This window comes from Xiphophorus maculatus, chromosome 4, assembly GCF_002775205.1.
Source record: "Xiphophorus maculatus strain JP 163 A chromosome 4, X_maculatus-5.0-male, whole genome shotgun sequence".
NCBI lineage: Eukaryota > Metazoa > Chordata > Actinopteri > Cyprinodontiformes > Poeciliidae > Xiphophorus > Xiphophorus maculatus.
The window spans coordinates 33,212,828-33,236,307 of NC_036446.1; the positions used below are offsets into that span (position 1 = coordinate 33,212,828).

General features: G+C 37.4%; 1 protein-coding gene across 1 annotated transcript in view; it reads left to right on the forward strand.

Moving 5' to 3' along the window:
- cd81 (CD81 molecule) overlaps positions 1 to 23,480 on the forward strand; it is a 29,752-nt gene extending 6,272 nt beyond the window's left edge. Inside the window, exons 2-8 of the mRNA XM_023332448.1 lie at positions 2,322 to 2,436; positions 12,471 to 12,568; positions 12,658 to 12,732; positions 14,686 to 14,805; positions 14,935 to 15,033; positions 19,419 to 19,502; positions 21,921 to 23,480. Of these exons, the coding sequence (XP_023188216.1) occupies positions 2,322 to 2,436; positions 12,471 to 12,568; positions 12,658 to 12,732; positions 14,686 to 14,805; positions 14,935 to 15,033; positions 19,419 to 19,502; positions 21,921 to 21,983 (654 nt within the window). The 3' untranslated portion in view covers positions 21,984 to 23,480. The remainder of the gene's footprint in view (positions 1 to 2,321; positions 2,437 to 12,470; positions 12,569 to 12,657; positions 12,733 to 14,685; positions 14,806 to 14,934; positions 15,034 to 19,418; positions 19,503 to 21,920) is intronic.

The following is a 23,480-nucleotide window of genomic DNA, read 5'->3' on the forward strand; positions in this document are numbered from 1 at the left end:
TCTTGTCTGCATCTGTCTTCACTTCACTGGAAAGGGACAGCTAGGAGATGTTCCACAGCTTTTATTTGTTTCACAGATTACAAGGTATCCACAAGTTTTGATGCTGTCTCAGAATAAATCCTTTAGCCTAAAAAGAATCCAAAGCTTCTATTTTCCTCCAGCATGTAGTTAGAAAGTGTTAACAGTAAAAGCATTATTGATAACTTTCATGTTTGTCTCAATCTCAGTAACCCTCTGGTGTGTCATAATGTTTGTTCTAAATGTTTCTTCAGTTGTTTTCCTGAAAAAGAAAGGATAGATTTAATGATTTAGATTTTTTATAAAAATGAGTCTGAAAATCAAGACATCAAAAATATTTACAGAAAATTCCTCTACATACATTTTCATCAGCTCATTTACTTGTTCTCTTTTTTCTAAACACAAATAGTTGAAATTAAAGCTGCAAAACATATCACTGTTGTCATAGCAGTATTAACATAGCAGAGTCCTACTTGTATAACAATAATTATTGGGTAATTATATAAATAAATTCATGCTTATGTCTTTATGTCTGGTGATTGTTTTGAAGAAGTTCTGGTGATGTCATTTACAAATTAGCTGCAGTAGGGTTTGCAGCTAACAATTAGTTTAGTAAACAATTACAAACCATACATAAAAGCAATTAGTTGTGTTTATATAAAAATAAGTTATTTATTACTGTACAGAGGGAGTATGTTTTCCTGTAAAACGGTGTTGTTAAAATGGAATTAATTCCTAATTTCATTACATACATTATGTGAAGCAGAAAGACATGAATATTGTACTCCTACATATTCTCTGGATCTGGGGATTTTAAACATTGACATCTACTGACAACCAAAGAAATGCTATGCTAACATAGCATTTCTTTGGTTGTCATTAGTAGATTAATTGATACATTTTTGCAATAACCAAACAATAATTGGTTAGCAAAAGGTGCTCAGTACGAGGTTTAGTTATTTTCAGAATGTGAACCAGGTGAAACTTGGGCAGATCTGGGTAGAACAGATTAACAGGCCTTTCACTGAGTGTTTACTCCAGGTAACTACTAATTGATTATTGAATCAGTGGACAGTTATTTCAATCATCTCAGTCCTGGTTTGCATTGGATACTAAAGAAACTCATCAATGGTTTATGGCAAAAATGATAGACATCTTGTTATGTAGGTGGTGTCGTATGGCCAGGAGCTGAAGAGCCGTGTAGCTAAACAGAGAACCATGCGTCTAATGCATTGTGCTTTAATGTGGAAGCCAGGGTGGCAGCTGTTGGCCAGGGGCTGCTAATGTTTCACGTGATTAATTCTTTATCTGGAAAGATAATTTGTTTTTGATTTAGTATCAGTCACTTATCTTATTAATGGAATGAACTCTAAACAGTGAGTGGGGGAAACCTGTCTAGTGTGGGCAGAGAGCCTTCAGAACAATTATTTCTTTATCATTTTAATTTTCTGCAAAAGAAAGTCATGAATAGGATTCCAATGCACAGATTTTTTTCCCCATTATATAATTAACAAATCAGCATTTCCATAGTGACAGGAGAACACACTTTGCTGTGCCATAATATGTGAAGCAGCACAGGAATCTAATGCCTTAACAAATGTAGTTCAGAAAGAGTTTCCTAAGGGGAACAGGTACATGAGGCTGGATGCTTCACTGATGCTCAGAGATAAACAGAGGCCTGTTGCTCTGTAGTGACCACTGACAGCATGGCGCTAAAACGAACAACATTCTGCCAGCAGCATTTTAAAGACAGGAAGCCACTACCTTGTTGCAGAATATTTGATAAAATTAGACATCTGGATTTAAAAACTTTCTTCTTGCTGTTTTCTTTCAAAGAAAAGTTTATGTGTTGCTGTCTGAAAGACAAAATTTGAGAGTTCTGGTTCAGTTTTGGTCAAATCCTAGCTGTTAGGTTAATGTAGTTTCAGTCTTAGCATTCACCCACTCAGCACAGTCGTTGTTACTTTACATTAAAGTGGAGATTCCCATGACACTTTGATGGTTTGTTGCAAAATACAGTGTATAACTATTCACATATTTCCTTGTCATTTCCTTTTAATTAGGACACATTGGACATAATATTTTTATTTGACCGTGAAGAACCTTTAAGATGCTTAGGTTTTGTCTGATTGGATTTTTTTACATTTTTTTTTGCGGGGGGAGGGGTTGACTCAACATCAAGATCTTTGTCTTCGTTTTGTTAAATTCTGTACATTTCAGTAATGTCAAGGTTGTCCAGAAATGTTCCTAACCTGAAGTCCCCTGACTGAATCTTACTAAGATGTTTGTGTTGTATGTTGTAGCTTGCTGGAGGTGTGATCCTGGGCGTGGCCCTTTGGTTGAGACATGACCAAACGATCAGCAACCTGATGTCGCTTGAAGTGGACGGAGCCCATGCCCCCACCTCCTTCTACACCTGTACGTATCCCATCTTCATGTTTGACCTGTTCTGTTCCTGTTCCTGTCCTCACAACAGGCCGCGCTCACTAAACACTGCTGTAGGTTTCAGTGCATTGCAGTAGAGATTATAGGAGAGCTTTTGATTCATTAAACCGTACTGACCAGTCCCAGTGTCCAGAAATCCAGGTGTTGAAGAGTATAGTGGCTTACAGACCATGCCTCTATTTATTCTAGAGATGTACTGATGCAATATTGATATCTGTATCAGTCCCAATATTATAAACAATTCTAGATCAGGTATTGGTGACAATATGCCTGATCCATATGGGCAGATCTGTTCAGTCTAATTCCATGTTCTGTGCTCTCAGTGACATCATGCTTTATTTTTGTTACATTATATTTAGAATTCCTAATTGCACTTTCTGAACCATTTGAAAGACAGTTTGTTGCATTTTATTTTTATTATTAGTAACCAAATCAGCTGAATGTTTCTTTATTATTAATTATTACATTGGTTGTAATACTGCTTAATGCACTGACTGAACTTAAAGTTGTGTTTTTTTACATGTGTGACTAAATTTATTTTAAGTCACACATGTATTTAAGTGTGTCATACTAGTGCAGAGTTATCAAATAAATTTGTGATTCAGTACATTTATATCTGTGTTTTAAAAAAAGAAACATTTTAAGTCAGTTCAAATGTTGAATTGCCTGTATTTCTGTATCGGATTGGTATCAACCAATACTAACCCTCAGATATCAGTATTGGTATCGGAAGTGAAAAAGTGGATTGGTGCTGCCCTAACTTCTCATAGGTTCCTGGGCAGCACCCACAGAATTTGCTACATGAATTAGAGCTGCAGTTGATGAACTTTTACAAAAAAATATGTTCTTCACATATTTGTTAAAGTTGTAGTTGTGTTCTGACAGTATAACAAGAACCAGATAATCAGTGAAAAAATCCAGCCTCCTCCTTGTGGCGCTGCTAAAATCAGTAACTGATATTGCAAATACACTGCTCTGTCAGAAACAACCAATCAGAGCCAGGAGAACGGTCTTAACACTCTCCATCATGCTCATGTATGGAATAAAAGGACTGAATTTATATAACACCTTTGCAGTCATACGAACCATTTATAGAGCTTGGGTGAACCACATTCACCCATGTGTGCTCACATTTCTACACTGATAAGATCTGTAGGAAACTTAGTGCCTTACCAAGGGCTACATCAACATATGAGAGAAGAATAGAACCTACAACCTCCTGACTTCAAGATGACTATTCTGCCCACTGAGCAATAAGCATCCAAACCCCAAACAGAAAATGTGTTGAGGCCGAAAGCCTGGAAAGAATGATGGTTTCTCCTGAGTCACTCCGGTTAAAACCCTGGATGTAGGACTGGGGCGTAGTTTGACAGTGTTGAGGAGAATGTTTTCCTGGCCCTCTCTTACCACTCAGTACCAGTTTGTTCTGGTTTCCATGTCCTTGCCTTTTGCATCCCACCACTTAGTGGCTTCAGATTCCAATCTTACTTCCAGCACTGTATTAAAGTAAAATGCATCTTAAGCTAATTTCTCGACCATGAGGCTCAGAGTTTAGTGGCCTCTCTCTCTCACTTGATTTGCCTTCTTAGCTTAAGGTGTGGCCAGGAAGTGGAACTTTAATGCGCCGTGGACAAATGAGACATTGCGAGATGCAATGACACAAACATGAAGCTGATTTTTAAAGGAATGTTTCCAGCATCATGTGGAGCTAAGGCTTCAGAGATCTGATCTGGGTGAGTGTATCTTCCACGGCCTCGCCCACATCATCAGCTACTTGTGACCAGGACTAACAATGGACCTGCTGCAAGTCACATGAATCTGTTTGGAGTTCAACTCGCCCAAATTAAGTTAGCCTGCCTGCCATTTCCTCCCATCTCCATCAGCATCTGTGAGTCAGTGCCTAGAGATGAGGAAGAGAAAAGAGATGAAAGTTAGAAAGGAACATTTAGGATGATGGGTTTGTGAAAAGAAGTGTTGCTGTTCAGTCTGCATGTTTGGCTGTTCTTTAAGGTGGCATAGCTGTGGCTGTTTGTAAGAGCCACAGCTATGCCACTTTGTGATTTTCCCTCAGTGATTACATCCTGCCCATTACATAAAGCCTGGAACTCTTTCCTAAGACAAGGAGAAAAAAAGTCATCAGCATAGGAAAAAAAATTCCCACTCTCTTTCTCTTCCACTCCTCCCCTTGCCCCTTTCCCCACCAGCCCCCCTCTTTTCACAGAGTTCCCTTTTCTTTTCACCACCCTATTTCTCTACGCTGTAGCTCCACCCACATCTCCCCGTCTGGTTGTGGTTAGTGTTAAAGTCGCTTTATGTCTCTTCATTTTTCCTTAATCCCTCCCACCTTCTCTTTTTCCTCCATCTGTTTTTCTCCTTTTGTCTCTCAGAACCCCCACACACTGAAAAAACCCTCAACATAAACCAAACATGACGACCCCTCCCCCTGAACTAATAAATATACACATACTTTCATAACTCGCGCTTCGAGTGCTTTCATGAACAGCAGAACTGCACCAAGCAGCGCTTACATAACCAGAAGTTTGCTCAACTTGTTAATAACTGGAACTAAGGTTTAAATCTGATTTGGGACATTCCTCAGCATTCATTACCACATTCCTATTTAGTCATTTTCCTGCTAAATTACATGCGTTTCCTCATCAGCTGATAAAAGCACTTTCATACAAGTTGCATAATCCCTTTAGGCTTTGTGTCACAAAGAGTATCTGACACCAGAAATATGTTTGGGATTAAATACATTTTTCTTTGTTTTTAAATCTGACTTTGTACCTAAGATGACCTGATCATAGGTGCCTGAACAATGGAGCAAGTTGAGCAGGAACAACACAGTTTTTTAAAGGGGGAGTGCAAACTTCTGTTTTTCTCCACTATTTTTTGAACCAAGGAAATCTGATCAGTCCTGTGATGTTGGGCAGATTTACAAAGTCTTTGTTAATTTTGGTTTTAAACTACCAATCAAAAAATAATTCTTAGACATTTTTTTTCTCCTCCTTCATATCAGAGTTGATTTAATCCAGCTTTCCCCCATTGATTCGGTGGGTTGAGTTAGGTCATCGTGTTGCTGGGCAACCCAGTGGTCCAAGGGTTTACACAGTTATTTTGGTCTACTTTGATATAACTGTCTTTCATTATTCATGTTTTAAGGTGGACACCACACAAAACAAATCACTGAAATCAAGAAATGTGTATGTCCACAAACCAAACAAAGGTTCCATAAATCATAAGTTGAAATTCAAGAAATTTGTGATAGGTGAAGAATAATTCAGTTCAGGTTTGTCTTTAGCTTTCTAGATTTAGAGTTGATCAAAGAGAAAAGAGAAGTATGTTGAAATTCCTGGTCCACCAATTATTGTTTTAAACCATTGTGAAATTGTAGATGATGATGTCAAACCCTCCACACTTGTGCAAACCTGTAGAGATTTTGTTAGATGTGTAAAACGCCTGAGAACTCAGGGTGTGCCCAGAGAAAGACAAGATGAAATAAAACAAGGATTGACTAATCAGCTTCATATCGAAAATGTTGATAATTCTGCTGTTGTCAGCCCTGTTGAGTGACAATAGTAGAACTTCAGGATGTTGCCAAAACATGACTCCGTTTGACTCACTTCCGCAGTGACTGAGAAAGTTATTACCACTACCATTGCACAAGTTGAATTAAACTTCCTGTCTTCTCCCAAATTATACAGGTCCTACGAAACCAACATGAGTCAGCAAAACATGTGCAAGGAAGTCCCACAGACACATCCGGTCTGGAGAAAATGTACATTACCGTAGCAGCTAATAGGAATACCAGAAATAGCTATACGACATTTGTCACTGAACTGTTAATGTTTAATATCTGTTTAATATATAATAATGTGGTTTTAATTATTTATTGTCAATCAGGCAGCGCATAATGAGCTGTGTCTCCCTGGTCTGTAGACAAGGTTTTATATGTGGTCTTAAAAAGTCTTAAGCTTAGTGGCTTAGTGATCCCAATTTTTTTCCTTAATAAGTGCTACATACGTCAAGGTCTCCCATACTTGGTCATAAATTAGATGTGTGTTAAACTTGTATTTGTCATGCATTTTTCAGCCTGCTACCTTGTTCTATTATCCACTATCAAGATGTGCTGTGTCTACTGATTGGCCAGTTTCTGCCCACCCTTCTGTTCTGTTGTGATTTAGCAATTTTCCAATAATTATTGGTCAGTTGAATGAAAATCATCTCATACTGTAATTTACAGTAAGATCAAGTTTGAAACAGTCTTTGAAAGTGTGAGATTCAGTGTGATTATTTCCCACTGACGGCTTCACTGTGACCTTAAATCCCCTGAAATTATGGAACATACTAAACATGCATTATTTGAAATCCAGGAGGCATGTGTGACAGAGGCCAGATCTCAAATGTTCCATCTTTGTTGCTAACTGCTGTAATAACTCACTTGCCAAGCCTTTGTGCTTGCTTGTAAAATAGCTAAGCTACATCTAAGTTTTCCAGGCAGCAATAACAAGCTAGCTCCAGAGAAGTGGAGTTTCCTTTCTGCCCTAATGTGAAGCATGCATCTTTTCTTTTTTTTTTTTCTTTTTCCAAACATCTGAGGCGATTCTCGTTTGTGAGGTGCTTCTGGTTTAATTTAGTTTTTTTTTTTTTTATGTAATACCTGACCCTGCTTCACTAAATGACCACAGGCCACTTTTCTGGCCTTACTGTATTGCTACAGTTCTGCTTTGTGCTATTAGCAAAACAACAGTCGATCTGATTCATTCAACACATGGATGAGAGCTGTGCCATGTTTCCTTCTTCAACTTCTCTGTGCTGTAATGACATCTCAAATGACTGCTATAGTAAGTGCAGTATCAAGTTGTAGCTACACTTACTCAAACTTTGAGTTCACACTAGGCATGCAAACATTATGCAAACTGAACTGAATAATGTCTTTCTGCTGTAGATGTCCACACCTTTTTCCTACTACTGTACCAAAGATACTAAGGCTCACAGAAAGTATTGGAAGGACACCTGAGACTGGAAGAAATAAATATTAACTGCAACTTGCAGGAATGAACTCGCTGTCAAACTAATAGATATGATTCTTGGATTGGATAGGCATTTCCTTTCTGACATGTCTGTCTGCTAATGTCCCTAATCTCTGGGACATATTGGAGAATTTATGAGGATTGTTTTCTTTAATGGCAACCGAATAATGTGCATAGCCTACAGTACAGTTTGGAAGCTGTGACTATACAACAACTTGCTAATACTCTGGGGTGGATCGAAAGACACTGTCTGCTTACAGACCACACGTTTGATATTTCAGGAGAACATTTAACAAGCAAGTTAATAAAGTCTCAGCCAACACAGATGCCTAAAAAGGTCTTTATAAAGAATTGAACCATCCATGAATCATTACCAAAGTGATACTGCACAGAAAACTTGCTAAGTTCTGTGTCCGGGGTGCTAGGGCAGTTATCCAGGGGCCTTCCTTGTTTTTGAGTTGAAAATTTTTAAAATTAATAGGAAATTTCAAAATATCACTTGGTAATTATGTTTTATTAGAAGATACGTAGTGTTGCATAAAACAAGTGAAAGAGATTAAGGCCTGACGACTTTAAACATAACATGAAATCCTGATTGAAAGAAGTGGAGATCATATGTAAGGGTGGAGCAGGATGTGGAGGAGTTATGACTCTGAGCCATCAGACAATGTATGACGCGGCATTGTTGGAGAAAAGAACTTTCTAAAAACACAGATAGAACCAGTGTACTTGGTGTCCATCATTATAGTTTTTCATAGTTGTGCTGTCTTATTGTTAAGAAGCTATAGCAAAACAGGGAAAAGGAAACTGCTCCGAGGAAAACTTGCATTGTATTTGTGCACAATAGCTGGATGGCTTAGCTGTAACCACTAATACACCCTACTCCTACTGTAGCACTAATGCCAAATAAATCTTCTATTGTTCCGTTTTTTAGATTTCTTTGTCAGCTGTACATTGAATTGTCCGTTTGGGACAATTGACCTAAAACCTAAAATTAGCATGAAATAAAACATGTCAGCATTGTCATCATCGGAAACTGCATTTGTTAGTACTCAAGAGAAATTTTGGTGTCAACAGCAACAAAAAAGTTCATCAATTTTATTGTAGAGCAACAATAGATTTGGTGTGGTTATAAATAACATACATTGCTGAGGGCAATTATAATTTTTCATTCTATCTTTATTTAGCAATTTTGTGAAACAGACAATAGAATAAAATAAAAAAAAGTTTGTTAGAGGACTGCAGTCTTATGAACCTTCAGACCAGGTAACAGTCTTTAAATTTACTGTCAATTTAGATCTCAAGTGGAATTTATTTGACAGCATCTATTGTTTCATTTAGTTTTCTCAATATATGAGAATTTTAATCCACTTTATGTACAGCAACAGAGAGAAATCACCAGTTTTTCCACTCGTAATGCCTGATGAATAGTTGCACCTAAAGAATACAATGGAAGACAATCTGGGGAAAAAAGCATTCAAATGGATGGAATTTTTGATGGCTGAATGCCAAATGAAGGTGGTATTTGCCAAACAGTAAGTGCTGTGTCAATCTGAACGGCCGCAGTATAAAAGATGGACAGAGCACTTGCAAACCTATTGATTTAGAAATCACGTGTACTTGTCCAGCTCAGTGAGTGAAGAGGATGTGGGAGAAAGATAGGACATATACAAAGCATGGCACCGGTTAGTGGTCTGGAATTAAATTATGTCTGAGCTGACAGGCAAGAGTGATAGTGTAGGATAGATGCCATCCTCTCAGCCTGGAACAAGTGTTAGAGGAGTGTTTCCAACATGGCTGAAGAGTTGTTACTGTGGGGCATTAGGAGGCTGTGGACTCTGACAGTCTAAGCATTTAGTCATTGGTAACTTTATCAATAATTAAGCCAATCATTGATTAGATTTATGGGGAAACATTTACCATACAGCATTTGGGAAATACAATAACAATCAAATATTTACGTACACTTTATGAAAACACAGATCACTTTTAGTTTTGATCAGGCAGACTATGTGGCAATAAATCTGCACTGTACAAAATCCCAGGAAGTGATGCAATATGCCTTGCCCAATCAAGTAGAAAAATAAACATAAATCAAGTAAATATAAAAAAAATAGTATTAACTGCTAATATGCAGGAATACTCTAAATATGTTCATACCTTAAAATTATGTACTGATTTTTAGTCATAATTTCAAACTTCAAACTTAATTTTACTTCCTTTCTTGATTTATTTGGTGACTTTCTTCTATTTTTGCCTTTTTGTCTTTTCCTACATTGATAAGTATTCATACTGCCTGAATTTTACATTATTTTTAAATGACAAACAAATGTTTTTTAAGCACTATAATTGTATGTGGTAGATCAACACAAAGTAATCCATAATTATATAGGAAGAAAAATATTTCCTTACTTGCAATATATTTTACAAACTGAAATCTGAAGTGGGTTGGCATACATTTGTAATCTGCCCCTTTTCTGTGCTGTCTTTAAATAAAATCCTGTACAGCCAAGTTAGTTAGTTTCATAAACCATCTAGTAAAGAGACCACTTATGTGGAACTTATTCTCAAATATAAATTCAGTTTCTATTTTGTGTGTGTGTGTGTGTGTGTGTGTGTGTGTGTATGTGTGTGCGTGCGTGTGTGTGAAAAAGCTGCAAAATCCACAGGCATTATGTTAGAATCTGTCAACAGGATAACTATTAGTCCAAATATGAGATGTTGGGAAAAGAATGCCATAAGAACTCCTGTTTACAGTTTGCCACAAACCATGTGGCAGCTGATATTTTTTTTCATTTTCTTTTGCCTACTTGATGTTTAAAATTAAACAAGCAGCATTCACTCCTCCTGGATTAGCATGTTATGACAGTTCCTTGCATTATGTTGTTAACCTTCAATTCAATTTCATTTTCAATAATTTGTCAATGTTGTGATAACCTAAATACCTTCGGGTGTCAGCCAACATAGGCATATTGCAAGAAGTGCAGATAGTGCACGTGCAATCTGATCAAATGCAATAATGACGATAGTATTAGTTCACCCATTGAAAATGCTTAGATGGACGGAGGGGGAAGAAGGAGTCAATGATGGTCAGCAGTCTTACAGCCTGTTGACCATCCTGGTGGATCTGGCCTGTATGTTTGGAACAGGTGAAGTGCTGGTTGGTACTGGCATCTCAGGATTTTGTGTGTTTTGTGTAAATAACGGGATGTGTAGACAAAGATCTCTGGGAGGTTAGCCTCAGTTATTTTACCAGTCATTCTCACCATCCTGTGGATTGCTTACTGTTAAAGATTAGTTCAGCTGAAGAACCACACTAACGGTTTGTAGGTTACCACACTTTGAATAGCAAAGTTGTTAAAGTTAATAATAAATCTTTTAGGAAGTTTGGCTCTCTTTAGCTTCCTCAGATAGAAGGGTCACAGCTGGACCTGCCATAATGTGATGTAGTTTTATCAATCCAGGTCAAGTCATCTGACAGCTCCAGAAACCCAAAGGTGGAGATTCTTTCTACCACCTAGTTGTTATTGTAGAGTGGTGAATGGATGGACAGGCAAAAATGTCCAATTATGTCATTTGTCTTTTTGTTGTTAAAAAATAAGTTTCTGTGAAACCGATCACCTTGTTTTCTGCTAACCTGATGATGTGATTGGATGAGTGGGAGGCAGAGCAGTTGTGTGTATAGAGTAGTGGACTGAACACACAACCTTGATGAACCCCTATATTGGTGCATGGTGGTGGAGGTATGCTCTCTTACTTTCACACACTGGGAGTGGTTGGTTAAAGTCTAATTAAAGTTAAAGTCTTATGTCCAGTTATATAGTAGACTGTTTATCCCAGCTCCAATAGGAGTTTGTTTGGTAAGATTGTGTTAAATGCCAAACTAAAGTCAATGAACATAAATAAATGACCCTCATCAGAATATGGATTCTAAATTATTGAATAGGGCTGGGCAGCAAAACGTGGATTTTCAAAATGCTGAATTCAGATTCATGCTACATCTGTAAAATATTTCGGAAGCACAAATCAATTTGTATTGAACTTCATAAATACACCCTTTTTTGTATCATTATTATTGCTCAAACAAATTGAGCAAAGGACCATGTTTGGTTAAGGCTAGGAAACCTTTACCCTCAGACCTAGGGTAGCATTATTCTAGAACACAACGTAGTTTTTGTCTGTTTCTCACAGGCAGATAAGGAAATGTTCCATTCCAACAAGTAACAAACACACCTCTGATGAGATGAAGATTCTGTACATTTGACCCAGTAAAGGTTTTGATCTTTTTTTTCCGTATCATTCATTTTGCTGCTGTAGGAGACACCAGCAAGATGGTGTCACTATTTATGAGACCCTTACTTTCATAGATGGTGGGTTTCACAATCTATATGTGACACATTCTTGAAATTCTGCTAATATATTGAGAGAAAAATCTGAGTGCTTTTCAAATGTCATTTTTTACATTTATATATGTATTACATATATAAAAAATTTATGTAATACATATATTTATATCAGGAAGTTCTGACTGTGAGCTCAGTGTGGCGCATCACTCAGGAAAACCATTTAAAGGAGAGAGCTACCTCTTAAATACCAAGCAGACACATTTTTTCAATTCTGCTAGTCGTCCATCTAATCTTCCAAGTCAAATAAACTCTGCCCAGATCAGAACAAAGACACAAAAGTCAGTACCGGTAGTTAGATTGCGAGGGGGAAAAAACTGAACTCCAGAGCCAGTTTAATATCCTTATAAACCAATTTGTGTTGCTTTATGGAGAAGGAATAAAAAAGGGAACAACATGGGTGCAAGTAAGGAGTATGACTCACTTTTTCCTGCTGACAGAAAATCCGAGTGCTGCCCCCTGTTGTATGTCAAGTAGTACTACCTAGATTTAACTTAGCAAAATTGTTTTATTCAGAGCCATGTTGGAACAGCGTCAATTCACTGTGTTTTTTTTTTATCCGTCTGTCCAGGTGTCCACATTCTGATCGCAGTGGGCACTGTGATGATGGTGGTCGGTTTCCTTGGCTGCTACGGCGCCATTCAGGAGTCCCAGTGTTTATTGGGAACTGTGAGTTGGTTTTATCCTACAGTCAGTAAGTGTTCCAGCCTCATAAAGTGCCTTCTAATTGTTTTCTTTTTCTTTCCTCTCTACTGCAGTTTTTCATCTGCCTGGTCATCCTGTTCGCCTGTGAAGTTGCTGCTGGGATCTGGGGTTACATGAACAAAGACACTGTAAGTGGAAACAGAAGTGGAGACCAAAGTCATGTGCCATGCAAAAGTATTCACACCCAGAACTTTAGCACATTTCATTACATGAGAACCACAAAATGTTTTATTTTTTTCTTAGGATTTCACATGACAGACTAAAACAAAGTTTAACATTCACATTCATAGGGAGAAGGAAAATGATTTTTTTTTTTTAATTGTTCACAAAATATATTGGAAAAGTGTATCCTGTATATTTTTAGCCCCTCTTTGTTGTGCTTTGTAGAATACAAAGTAAAATGTGACCCATGGCAGATGGCTGCTAATACTGAGCCAGGTTCTGGTTCTGCTGGAAGTTTCTTCCTGTTAGCAGGAAGTTTTTCCTCCCTCCTGTTGCTACATGCAAGCTCAGTATAAGGTGTTTCTATAAAGTCAGTGACAATACAATCTGCTGGGTTTCCTTAGAACAATTTTTAACTAATGTATGATTGGACTGAAATGACTTTTTTGTAAAGTGCTTTGAGGCGCTACATAAATAAACTGAATAGAGCAGTTAAAACAGCATCTTGTTTGGGAAATGTTTCTACCATCTTTGCACATATGGATGCTGAAATTCGCCCTTAATTCTCTTCAATTTTACTCAAACGCAGAAAAATTATATGTAGACAGTATCAGAAAAGTTTTAAAATTGAATTAAATTCTAGAATTTGACTGGGCCTCTAATGGTTTGATTTGAACCATTCAGCTGTCCCACTGGAAGACAAACATCCATGGCCATTATCAATCTTCTGCAGCCTCTAATAGGATTTTTTCTAGGATAGCCCATTATTTGGCTTCATTATTAAGTGGATGGTTTGGCATGAGTCACTTTTAGAATGGAAACAAAGTAGCTTTAATTTTAGCCAGTTTATTCTCATAATATGCAGATCTAACTCAACATCCAATGGAGCTGCAGAAGAGAAACTGGACTATAATGAGTTAGTTGCCCAAATTATGAGGTAATCAATAAGAAACTTCAGTAATCCAGACCGGGGTTAAAAACTATGGATAGAAAGCAAAAGCAGTCTTACTTACTTGAACATTTATACAGTTTGTAACTCTAGTTGGGACTTGGCTCTTTGCCTTGTTCCCTCTTCTGGTGCAGCAGCCACCAGAAGAGGACGAAGGTGAGAAGCAGAACTCAGATAGGCCTTTACCTGCATTTGTACTACAAATGTGCGCAAAACTTTGTCAATATTTGGCTAATGTTGAAACAGTTTTAGATCTTTCCACTAACAAATAAAGCTATTTAAAACCACATGTGAATAAGTTTGTTCATACATTAGTTACTAAAAACATGCCAGGCCGTCATCCTCCAACTACTTCCTGTGTTCTTCTTTGTGGTTTGTGCCAGTTGTAACATCCGATTGTTGATTATGTGACTTTTGTGAAACAAAAAAATTGTTTTCATAGCAGCTTTGGGAAACAAACAAATTTTGATACGGCCAAAAACCTACCTCATCCCAGCGCCAAGGATGAGGTTGGGAAACTTTTTCCTTGACAAAAAAAGTTTTTGAAATTGGCAAATTTATGTTCAAAATCTCAAATTGCGCAATTATTGGACCTGCAGTAGAAAAGCAGTCAGTATGAGGAAGTTTGAGGGAGAACAGCTGGTTTAAAGTAATGACACTGAAACTTTAAAAGCATCCAAATTTCACATAGTAATAATCCAACAAGGGAAGCCATTCCTGGCTGCTGTATGGCTGGTGAAGACTATGATGGATGAAAACATGGAGTATCTCAGCCCTACATTTAGATTCTGACATGATGCCTTTGCACTGATTGTAGGTAATACCAGAACTTTCACTGCATAACCAGCTGCTGCCTTCTGTTTGTCACTTCTCTTATTCAGTCAGAGCTCCAAACCACCTGCTGCCTGTCATCACCTTTTGGTTCTAATGTGGGTGAAACTGCTGTTATAAAATCTGGTTTCTTTTCCAGGTTTCAGAGGAAATGAAGAACTTCTATGACTCTGTCTATGACATGGCCATGTCAGACACGCTTACTGACCCAAATAAAAAGTCGGCTGTTGGACAGGTGCTCAAGGTCTTCCATGAGACGGTACGACCATTTTAGACTGAAAACTAAAGCAGCAGAAATGAACTGCGTTAAACCGCCTCTTGGAACAAAATCAAGTCAAACTTTGGTGCCTTTTAATTTTATCATCTGTGTGATGTTTTTATGTTTCAGCTTCAATGCTGCGGTAAGGACAAGGCGACCTCAGTTTTCTCAGTGATAACAAGTAAAGTCGGCTTTCAGGACGTCTGCTCCAGCCAATATGCCTTAGTTGTAAGTGATGTCACCTACGTTAGCATTTTCCTTTTCACACTCAGCCAGAACCAGGCTTTTGTGTTCATTTTCAAGGCTTCGCTAGACCCTTTTATGTTCATGCACCCAGTGTAGAAGTTTATATTAGGCTCATTTTGTAGTTAAGTACAAATTATTAAATGTAATTCCAGCTCTACATGCTAATTCACCAATATGTAGGTACATTTAGTGGCCATGATTTTGTTTTTTGTTTTTTACCAGAAATAAACTTTTCTACACCAGTGAATTTAACCTTTTCATGTCAGTTTATCTCTTATTCTAGTGCAGTATTGTGGAAAATTCTAGAGTTAAATAGCCTTTACATAAAATTGACTTTATCAAGCTTTACATTATGTTGTGATGACAACCCCACATTAGAAACACACCCAGAGAGTTGCCTTGATTATACCATGCATGTTTGAGAAATCCTTTAATCTCCATGGCAACCATTGAGCTGTGCCATACACCTGGGTGAACCTAGCGCTGCTTTCAAGGGGCAGCTCCTCCATGGAGCTGCAGTTTCTAAGCTTCTGACCTTCCACCTGAAAGAGCAATCCTTCCCCATGACTCTCCCACTCAGCTCCTTCAGACTAGCCAGCAGCAATTAGCAAACACCTGAGGGAACTGTGCATCTACTGTGCTCATCATAAAAGCTACGTCTTAGTACAACACTTACTAGAGTTAATAGAACAGCCATGTTGTGACGACTTCCTGAAGGTGGAGTTTTAGAAAGAGCAGGAGTTTTTAAAGAGACAGAGACCCAATTTCAAAGCATTAAATTGAAATCTATTGCCTTGAAATTTCTTTATAGTTGTATTTGATATTTAATATTTTTGTAACTATTGAAGGTAACGTAGTGTTATAAAATGCCTCTATATGCCTGGAAAATACCTAAGACTGCTCCTTTAAAATGTTCACAACCTACATATAATGTTATTTATTAGTAAACTGTTTTCTTATTACACCATTTCTATTAAATGTGGTTCTGATCCTAGTTTGGGTCAATTTACTCCTTTAAAGTATCACTGTTAAACCAAAGAAACTCTGAGCAACCTCCTGCTGGCAGATGTTATTTATTGGAGTCATAAAACCACATTTCCTTTCAGTGGACTATAACCACATTAAGAACATCATCTTAAATCACTGGTCATCAAATTGGTATGAAACGTCCCGCTGGCGGTTGCAGACTGGAGGCGCTGACTCTTCATCTGAATGTGGAGCGGTGGAGGACAGCTTTGGCTAATGTTGGAAAGTAATTAGTAACAAAAAAGCAACCTGTTACTAACTTAATCACTGAAACGTGACATCCATCCAACTCATCAGATGATGCCTAACTTTAAAGGTTTTTCTTTAGCTCATTTCACAGCCTGATCTTCATAATATCATGTTGCAGTGATTCCTCTTCTCAGTGAAATGCTGCCTTAAATTCAGAATTGAAATGGGGAAAAAACACATTTCAGTGTTATTCCAGTTTTAAAGGTAGTGACTAATTCTCAGTTTAAAATAAATATTTTTGGATTATTTAACATGTTGTCAAAATGATCCATGACCTGTTGAATCCCTTGGGCTAATTTGTTGTAATTTCCTATTACCCTTAAAGTTGTTTGTTATATGTAAAAACGTATAATTGCTTCAAAAATTGTGTATCCTTATGATATTTTCACACATTGAGGTTGCCATTTTCTCATCTTTGCAATGCATGCCTGGCTGATGGTCTGGGTGGTAGTGGAACTGAGCCTAAACATGAGAAGTCAAAGCTAGCGCTCTGTCATGGAGGCCCATAAAATGTCTGAATGGACAAATGCTAATTTTAGACAAACATTTGAAATATCCCAAACATAAAAGAAGGAAAATGTGAATCAGTCGTTTCCTTCTACTGGTTTCGAGCAAATCAACCAGGCCACGCCAGACACCATTTTGTCAGACGTATATTCTACACATAGTTATAATAAACAGGAAATAGGCGTTGCTAATTAGCTAGGAACACACATCTCAGTGATCCTCTCCTCCCATCCCAGCCTGCAGTGCCTCTCACCAGCCACACAAAGCTGCATTCCTCCCCTCTCAGCTGGAGGTTTGGGCTTTGAAAATTTCTGAGTTCCATACCTCTGGTAAACAGTCATAATTATTGAAAAAAAGAAATTTCAATAAAAAATTAATTAGTGATTCTGTGCCTTGTAAGACACAGACACACTAGTAGGTGGGAATGTTCACTGTGTTAGAACTTGGTCAGCAAATGTGTTTCCATCTTCACATGTAGGCACTAACTATTATTTTGAATAATTTTTATAACCGTTATTTTGAATTTTGCCGTTTCCATTAACTTTCCCTAATGCATTGCTTCAAAATGCACATATACGACATATGGCTGATGGAAACACGGCTTAAGTTTTTTAACCCACTATTCTCATATAGTTGGGTTAATGATTTGATCCTGATGCTGATTTGATCCTGACCGTAAACAGCTGCAGCTCCTGCAGCTGCGCTCTCTTTGGGGTTGGGATTGCCAAGCAGTGGCAGCACAAACACCAGCATCATCTGATCCTCCTCCTCCTCCGTTTCATCCTCCTCATCTTCATTTCCCATTTGACATCCATGCGTTGTCTTCTATTCGATGCATTAAAAGAGAAGAGCTCAAAGTTACTCATTACTCAGACATTGCAGTCCTGGGTGGGTGGAGCTGACATCTCGTCTACATTTTCTACTCAGGATCCATTGCAGCATAAACAACACAGTAGTCAAACTTCTAAGACTAAACAGCCCATGATATTTTTACTGTTGTTTTTCCGTCTGAAATAAATGTCTCTCAAAGTTTGAGTAAATCTTTCCAAAATACCTGAGGGTGCTCAATGCTTCACAATGTTCAGCCCAATCAAAAGCACTACATGTGAAAACGTTGTTTTGTTGGCAAGGCAAATATGTTACTTTATATGTTATTTTTTACTGTAAATAACCTATTTCATCTAAAAAAATGAAGTTAATCAGAAACAAGGTTCTGGGCAAGCTGTGTCTGCTCCTGATGCAGAGTAGGAAGAGAAAAAAAAGCTTTCTGAAAAACCACATACTGAAAAAAAGAACAGAAATAAAAAGTGCCAACCACAAAACCTGTTATAAGATGAAGTTTGATAATTGAAAACTACCATTTCCTCTTCTTTCATTGTGGTATACATAGCTCTGCACAGTTCATTTCTTCGCTCCAGTTTTGAGTTAAAAATTTTTGTAAAGCTGCTTCTTCTTTTCTTAATAATTATAATGCATCAGTTAATGTGTGACACAGTGAAACAGGAAGTAGACAGGAAGTCACAGAACCAAAATGACTATCATGAGTGAAGCAGAGGACAGAGAGGAGCTTTGCCACAAAACGCAGCAGAGCAGCGCGGTGGCTCTGTGGTTCATTTGAGGCCAGGCATTGAGGGTTAAAACAGCTCTGAATGTGGTGGAGTGGAGCCACATGAGAAGGGATGTCAAAATAATCAATATCTCGATATAATTGATACAAGTAAAATGCATTATTCGCATCAAAATGAAATTAAAACGGATCCATTCTGGCCCAAGTAGCCGCATTTCCTCTGAGATCAGCCACAGGAGACACTGCCCCTCCCCAAAGATCTGCTGTAATCTGAAAAATATTCTATAAAATTACAACAGACAGACATTGTACAGGGCTGCTGCTGAATACTTCTGAATGTTGCTTACACTGTAAAGCACATGTTTTGCATGCTTCAGATCAGCACCATTTGTTCTATTATAGAAAGATCCTTTATCTCTCCCTCAACAAACTATTTGTAACAACAGCAAAGTCACAGGCAAGTAGAAGGCCACAGAGGCATACGAAAGATAAACAGTGAATAAAATAATTGCCCAACTGACTCAAAGGTACATACTTCTATAGAGACTATTAGAAAACAATAAAAATCTCCTTTATTGAGAAATTCAGCTGCACCAGCTGTAAGCTAAAGGTAAACGGAAGCATGCAGATTAACTCATGAAAAAAAATTGTTTTATACAAATAAGAGACTGTACATTAAATAGTGTACAGTTATTATCATTATTTAACATTAACATTTGTCTACTGCTTTACTATACATGGAAATGACATTTTACATGAAATATTTTCCAGCCTGAATTCTCCCCTACCCACTGAGTTTATCATGAAATTTAGTAATATTGTAATTATTAATTTTTCCCCTTAACTATAAAGAAAACTTTGCCTTAAAGTAATGTAGCATCTAGTGTTTTTCTTAATATCAAGTTGATTTGACTGTTGTCCCAAATTGAGTGTTAAAAAAAATCATGTACTGTAAGTAAAAGCTTCAGTCTGAGTCCAAAACACAGGACTGGAATTCTAACTGTGTCTTTGTTTTCAGGACTGCCACGGGAAAATCAACGCACTCTTTTCAGAGAAGATTCATCTGGTGGGAATCGCTGCGCTGGTGGTTGCTGTCATAATGGTGAGATCCTGAAGATGTTTCTGCTGAGCTGAGTTATTATGATGTTATTAGTCTTTACATTGATCACTAATTTAACATTCAACTAAAATACAAAACGTAGATGTAGAATTTTTTCATCATCTACATAATTGCACAGGATATTCAGTGTATAATAGAAGTCTGATTCTAATCATATTAAGGTCTAGCATTTTCTTAAAGAAATAAAGCACAGAACCAAAATACATCACTGTGATGGTAGCATATCTCCATGGTAGCATGTCTATTCATACGCTACAAAACTAACACACATGTTAATTTGTTTTAAATCCAAGCAACGCAAAGGATGGTTAGACTGACAATCTGGTAGGCTAAGATGTTTCAGATGGAAACACACTCTGCTGACCAAATAAACAGCCTATTATATCCCCAAAAATTGAATGATTGAGAATTATTCTCTTCCTGTAATTCCTGTATATGACCTAACATACAGGAATTAGATCCTAGTAGAATGAACTTTTAACTCTATTATTTGAGGCTCTTACACATAATTTACTGATTTATTATCAACTTGATTGTTGTTTTAATTTCTTTACACTCTGATAACGTCAGTGTTAATTCATTCAGTTGACTATCCTTGCTTACACGCATGTGCACACACTCACTAATATCCATTTTTTAACACACAGTACTTTTTCTTTTTCACTAATGTAATGTGCAGTTGCTGTAACGTCTACTGTGATGTAAAGTAAATTAATACTTTGTTTAAAAACAAAAAGAGAGATGCTAAGTCAAGTATGGGTTAATTGTTACCCCATATTACCTTATAATATTCAAGAGAGATATTATAGTTGCATGTTTTTTTTTCATATTGTTCAATTATCAAGAGCCATTATTATTCAGGAAGATTATTCTTTTTATTTTAAATATTAAATAAGATTTTATGAAAAAATGTTGAAAAGGGTATCATTATTTGTCAATTAATTCTAACTTTGATTATCTAACACATAGGCCTGTCGCGATAGACGATAAATCAATTAATCGTACGATAAATTAAAACTATAGACGTCATTTTAATTATCGGCTTTATCGTCTCTTCCAGCCTTTTTCTCTTTCTGTTGATGACACTGAATGAAAAAAGGCTCAACTCCAGTGCTCTCCACTGACCCTTCCTTCCTTATATCCTTAGTGTAAAGCCTAGCGGCCCATTTTCAAAACCTGAGGTCACACATTAGCCGACAGAAATCCTAGATATAACGGTTCGATCGTGTGGTGTCCAACAATGGGCACAAAATAATGGCTACAAGCTCAGTTAACTAATTTTAAAACCAGGCATTAATCAGTGCTTTACTACAATCTACCTGTAATGCATGTAGCTAGTGTCAGCGTAAAGTCCTGACTGAATGAAAATCATTATAACCTATTTATGTCACGTTAACAAAGAACAGCTGAAAAGTTACCGGGTTTATCAACTGCGGTAGCAATTTCGCTCCAACTCCTCCTCTTGTCATTTCTGTATTCTTTGCACAAAATGTTGAATAAACATTAATGTTGTTTCCACATATCATCTCCAATATCCGCTGGACTTCGGGTTGCACCATGTCAGCTGTTAGGGATTCCCCAACGTAATTTCCCCTCAGAAAACAGGAGGGATTGGCTTCCTGTCACATTCAACAAGCTGCTTGTTCCCCCAGTCGGGGAAAACCCCTGATTTAGATCTAGCAGCCACTATGATCTACCATAACACACCACACACTACAGGACGATCGGTTATGAAATCGCAGGTGACAATCTTAGAACGACCGATGTTCTACGATTGTCTTAAGGGGAAAATCAGGGCAAAAAATCATGTAGTGTGAACTATTGCATCAGGTAGTCGATGTGCCCATTTTCTCTATTTAAATCTAATTATTACTGAAGGGCAACATAATATACAGACTTCATAATCTGCACTCTTTTGGTTGAATGCAGTATTTATTTCCACTTTGGCTTTATGTTGTTTATTTTTTATTTAAGTACATTTTTTGTTAATGGAGACTGAGAATTCATTTTATTTTTGTTTTTGGTTGTTTTGTTTATTTTGTTTATCATTTCCAGTGTTTAGTGTTCTTTTGAAAATAAAGTGTATCTATCTTTGGCAGGAAATCACATGCATTATTACATCATTTCCATTAAATCAGTGTAAAAAGGTCTTCAAACAATATTATTGTTTATCGCAATTATTTTTGAGACAATTAATCGCTCAGCAAAATTTGTTATCGTGACAGGCCTACTAACACATTGTAACGTTTTACATTGCCTGTTGAGTTCTTATATCAGATATGTGCCAGGACATTTTCCTACTGCTTAGTTTAGAATGATCACCTGGAAAACAGATGAGAGATGATAGTAAACATGTTGGTTTGTTGTCACTGAGTGTGATGTCTCTGTTTCTCCTGGCAGATCTTTGAGATGATCTTCAGCATGGTGTTGTGCTGCGGGATCCGCAACAGCCCCGTGTATTAAAGCAGCTGAGTGGATAGAAGAACCACATCAGTCACAGCCTGTTTTTCTTTTCTTTTTTACATCAAATTATCTCATATAATGCTTGCTGGATTTAGTCAGCTCTTTAAAATGCTGCCCTAAAAAAAAATAAAATAAAAAATTCATTATACTGTTCCATGTTTTTTTTATTCACAGATGCTGTCATATACAAGTAGCCCTATTGTTTTATAATTTGTAGTGTGGTTTTAAGCAATCATTCATTGGTTCCAATCACCGGTCAAGGTGCTGTAGTTCTTTGGAGTTTTTTTGTTAAAGTTTGTTTTGTGTGTATTGGTTTTTACTTCAGTCCTGCCTATGAACATGCTCATACATTCTCTGTTTTATGGGTTTATTTGACTGTTTTCTGTATAAACTGTATATAAATATATGTTAACAGTGCTTTATGTCTGCCTGAGCATAGATATGGTATTACACAAGGTGTCTATCTAGTAGTTTCTCTTTACTAACCTCTGCTTGATTGTCTCGCTTTAGACTGTGTGTTACTAACACTACAGCGGTCGGCCTTATCGACAGACGAAGCTCACCCCACATCCATGTTAATATGGTATGTCTGCATGAAACTAGTTCATTTCAAACGCTGTTGGGAACACCAGTCACCAGTGTTGCCTGCAAGTATTTACTAATCTTAGGGGAAAAAAAGTTCTTTCACTTAAACTAAACGTTTAGATCTTTATTTACCCTCATCAGCTGCCGTAGTGAATTTAAAAATGAGTACAACGACAAGACCGAGAAACAGCAGAAGTTATGCTTGTAGGTTTATCATAATTCTGACTACATTTGTGGTTTTTGCATATTGGCCATCCGTCTCCATTTACATGGTGACGTCCTCCTCTGACCTCTGACCTCTGGGTGTTGATGTTTGCCATCCATGTACCAACACATTTTAGTAGAGGCCCAGATGGAGCAGAGGCAGCAGATCTGTTTGGGGTCCAAATTTACTCTACAAGATGCAGCTGTTGCTCACACACACACGCCCACACACACACACACACACACACACACGCCAATCAGCACTGCCTGGAAATACTTCACTGCATCTTTGTAACCCTCTATGTAGTCTTAGCCTATATAAACCATGCCTTGTAAACTGAGAAACAGTGGAAGTGTGTAATACACCTTTAATGTATCCTAGTAGAGAAGGTTGTAGAGAACAATGTATGCCTTTTTTCTCTTTGTATCGCGATATCTTTGTCTGGTATGTCAAACAAAGTCTGGTGAGGGGGAGAGAGGTGTTCAGTGGCAGTGTCAGCTTTTCCCCCAGATTATTAAAATAAACTAAAAAGAATAAAGTACAGCATTTATTTGGCTCTTAATGAGGACACACTGCGTTTCTCCAAGTTGATATACTTCCTATTTGACAAAGAACGCTCACTGCCAAAAGTCTGGCCCTCTTTTTGCCCTTGTGGACTTTGTTTTGCCCGGATTTAAAGGGATTAAATGTATTTTCCAAGTAAGTCA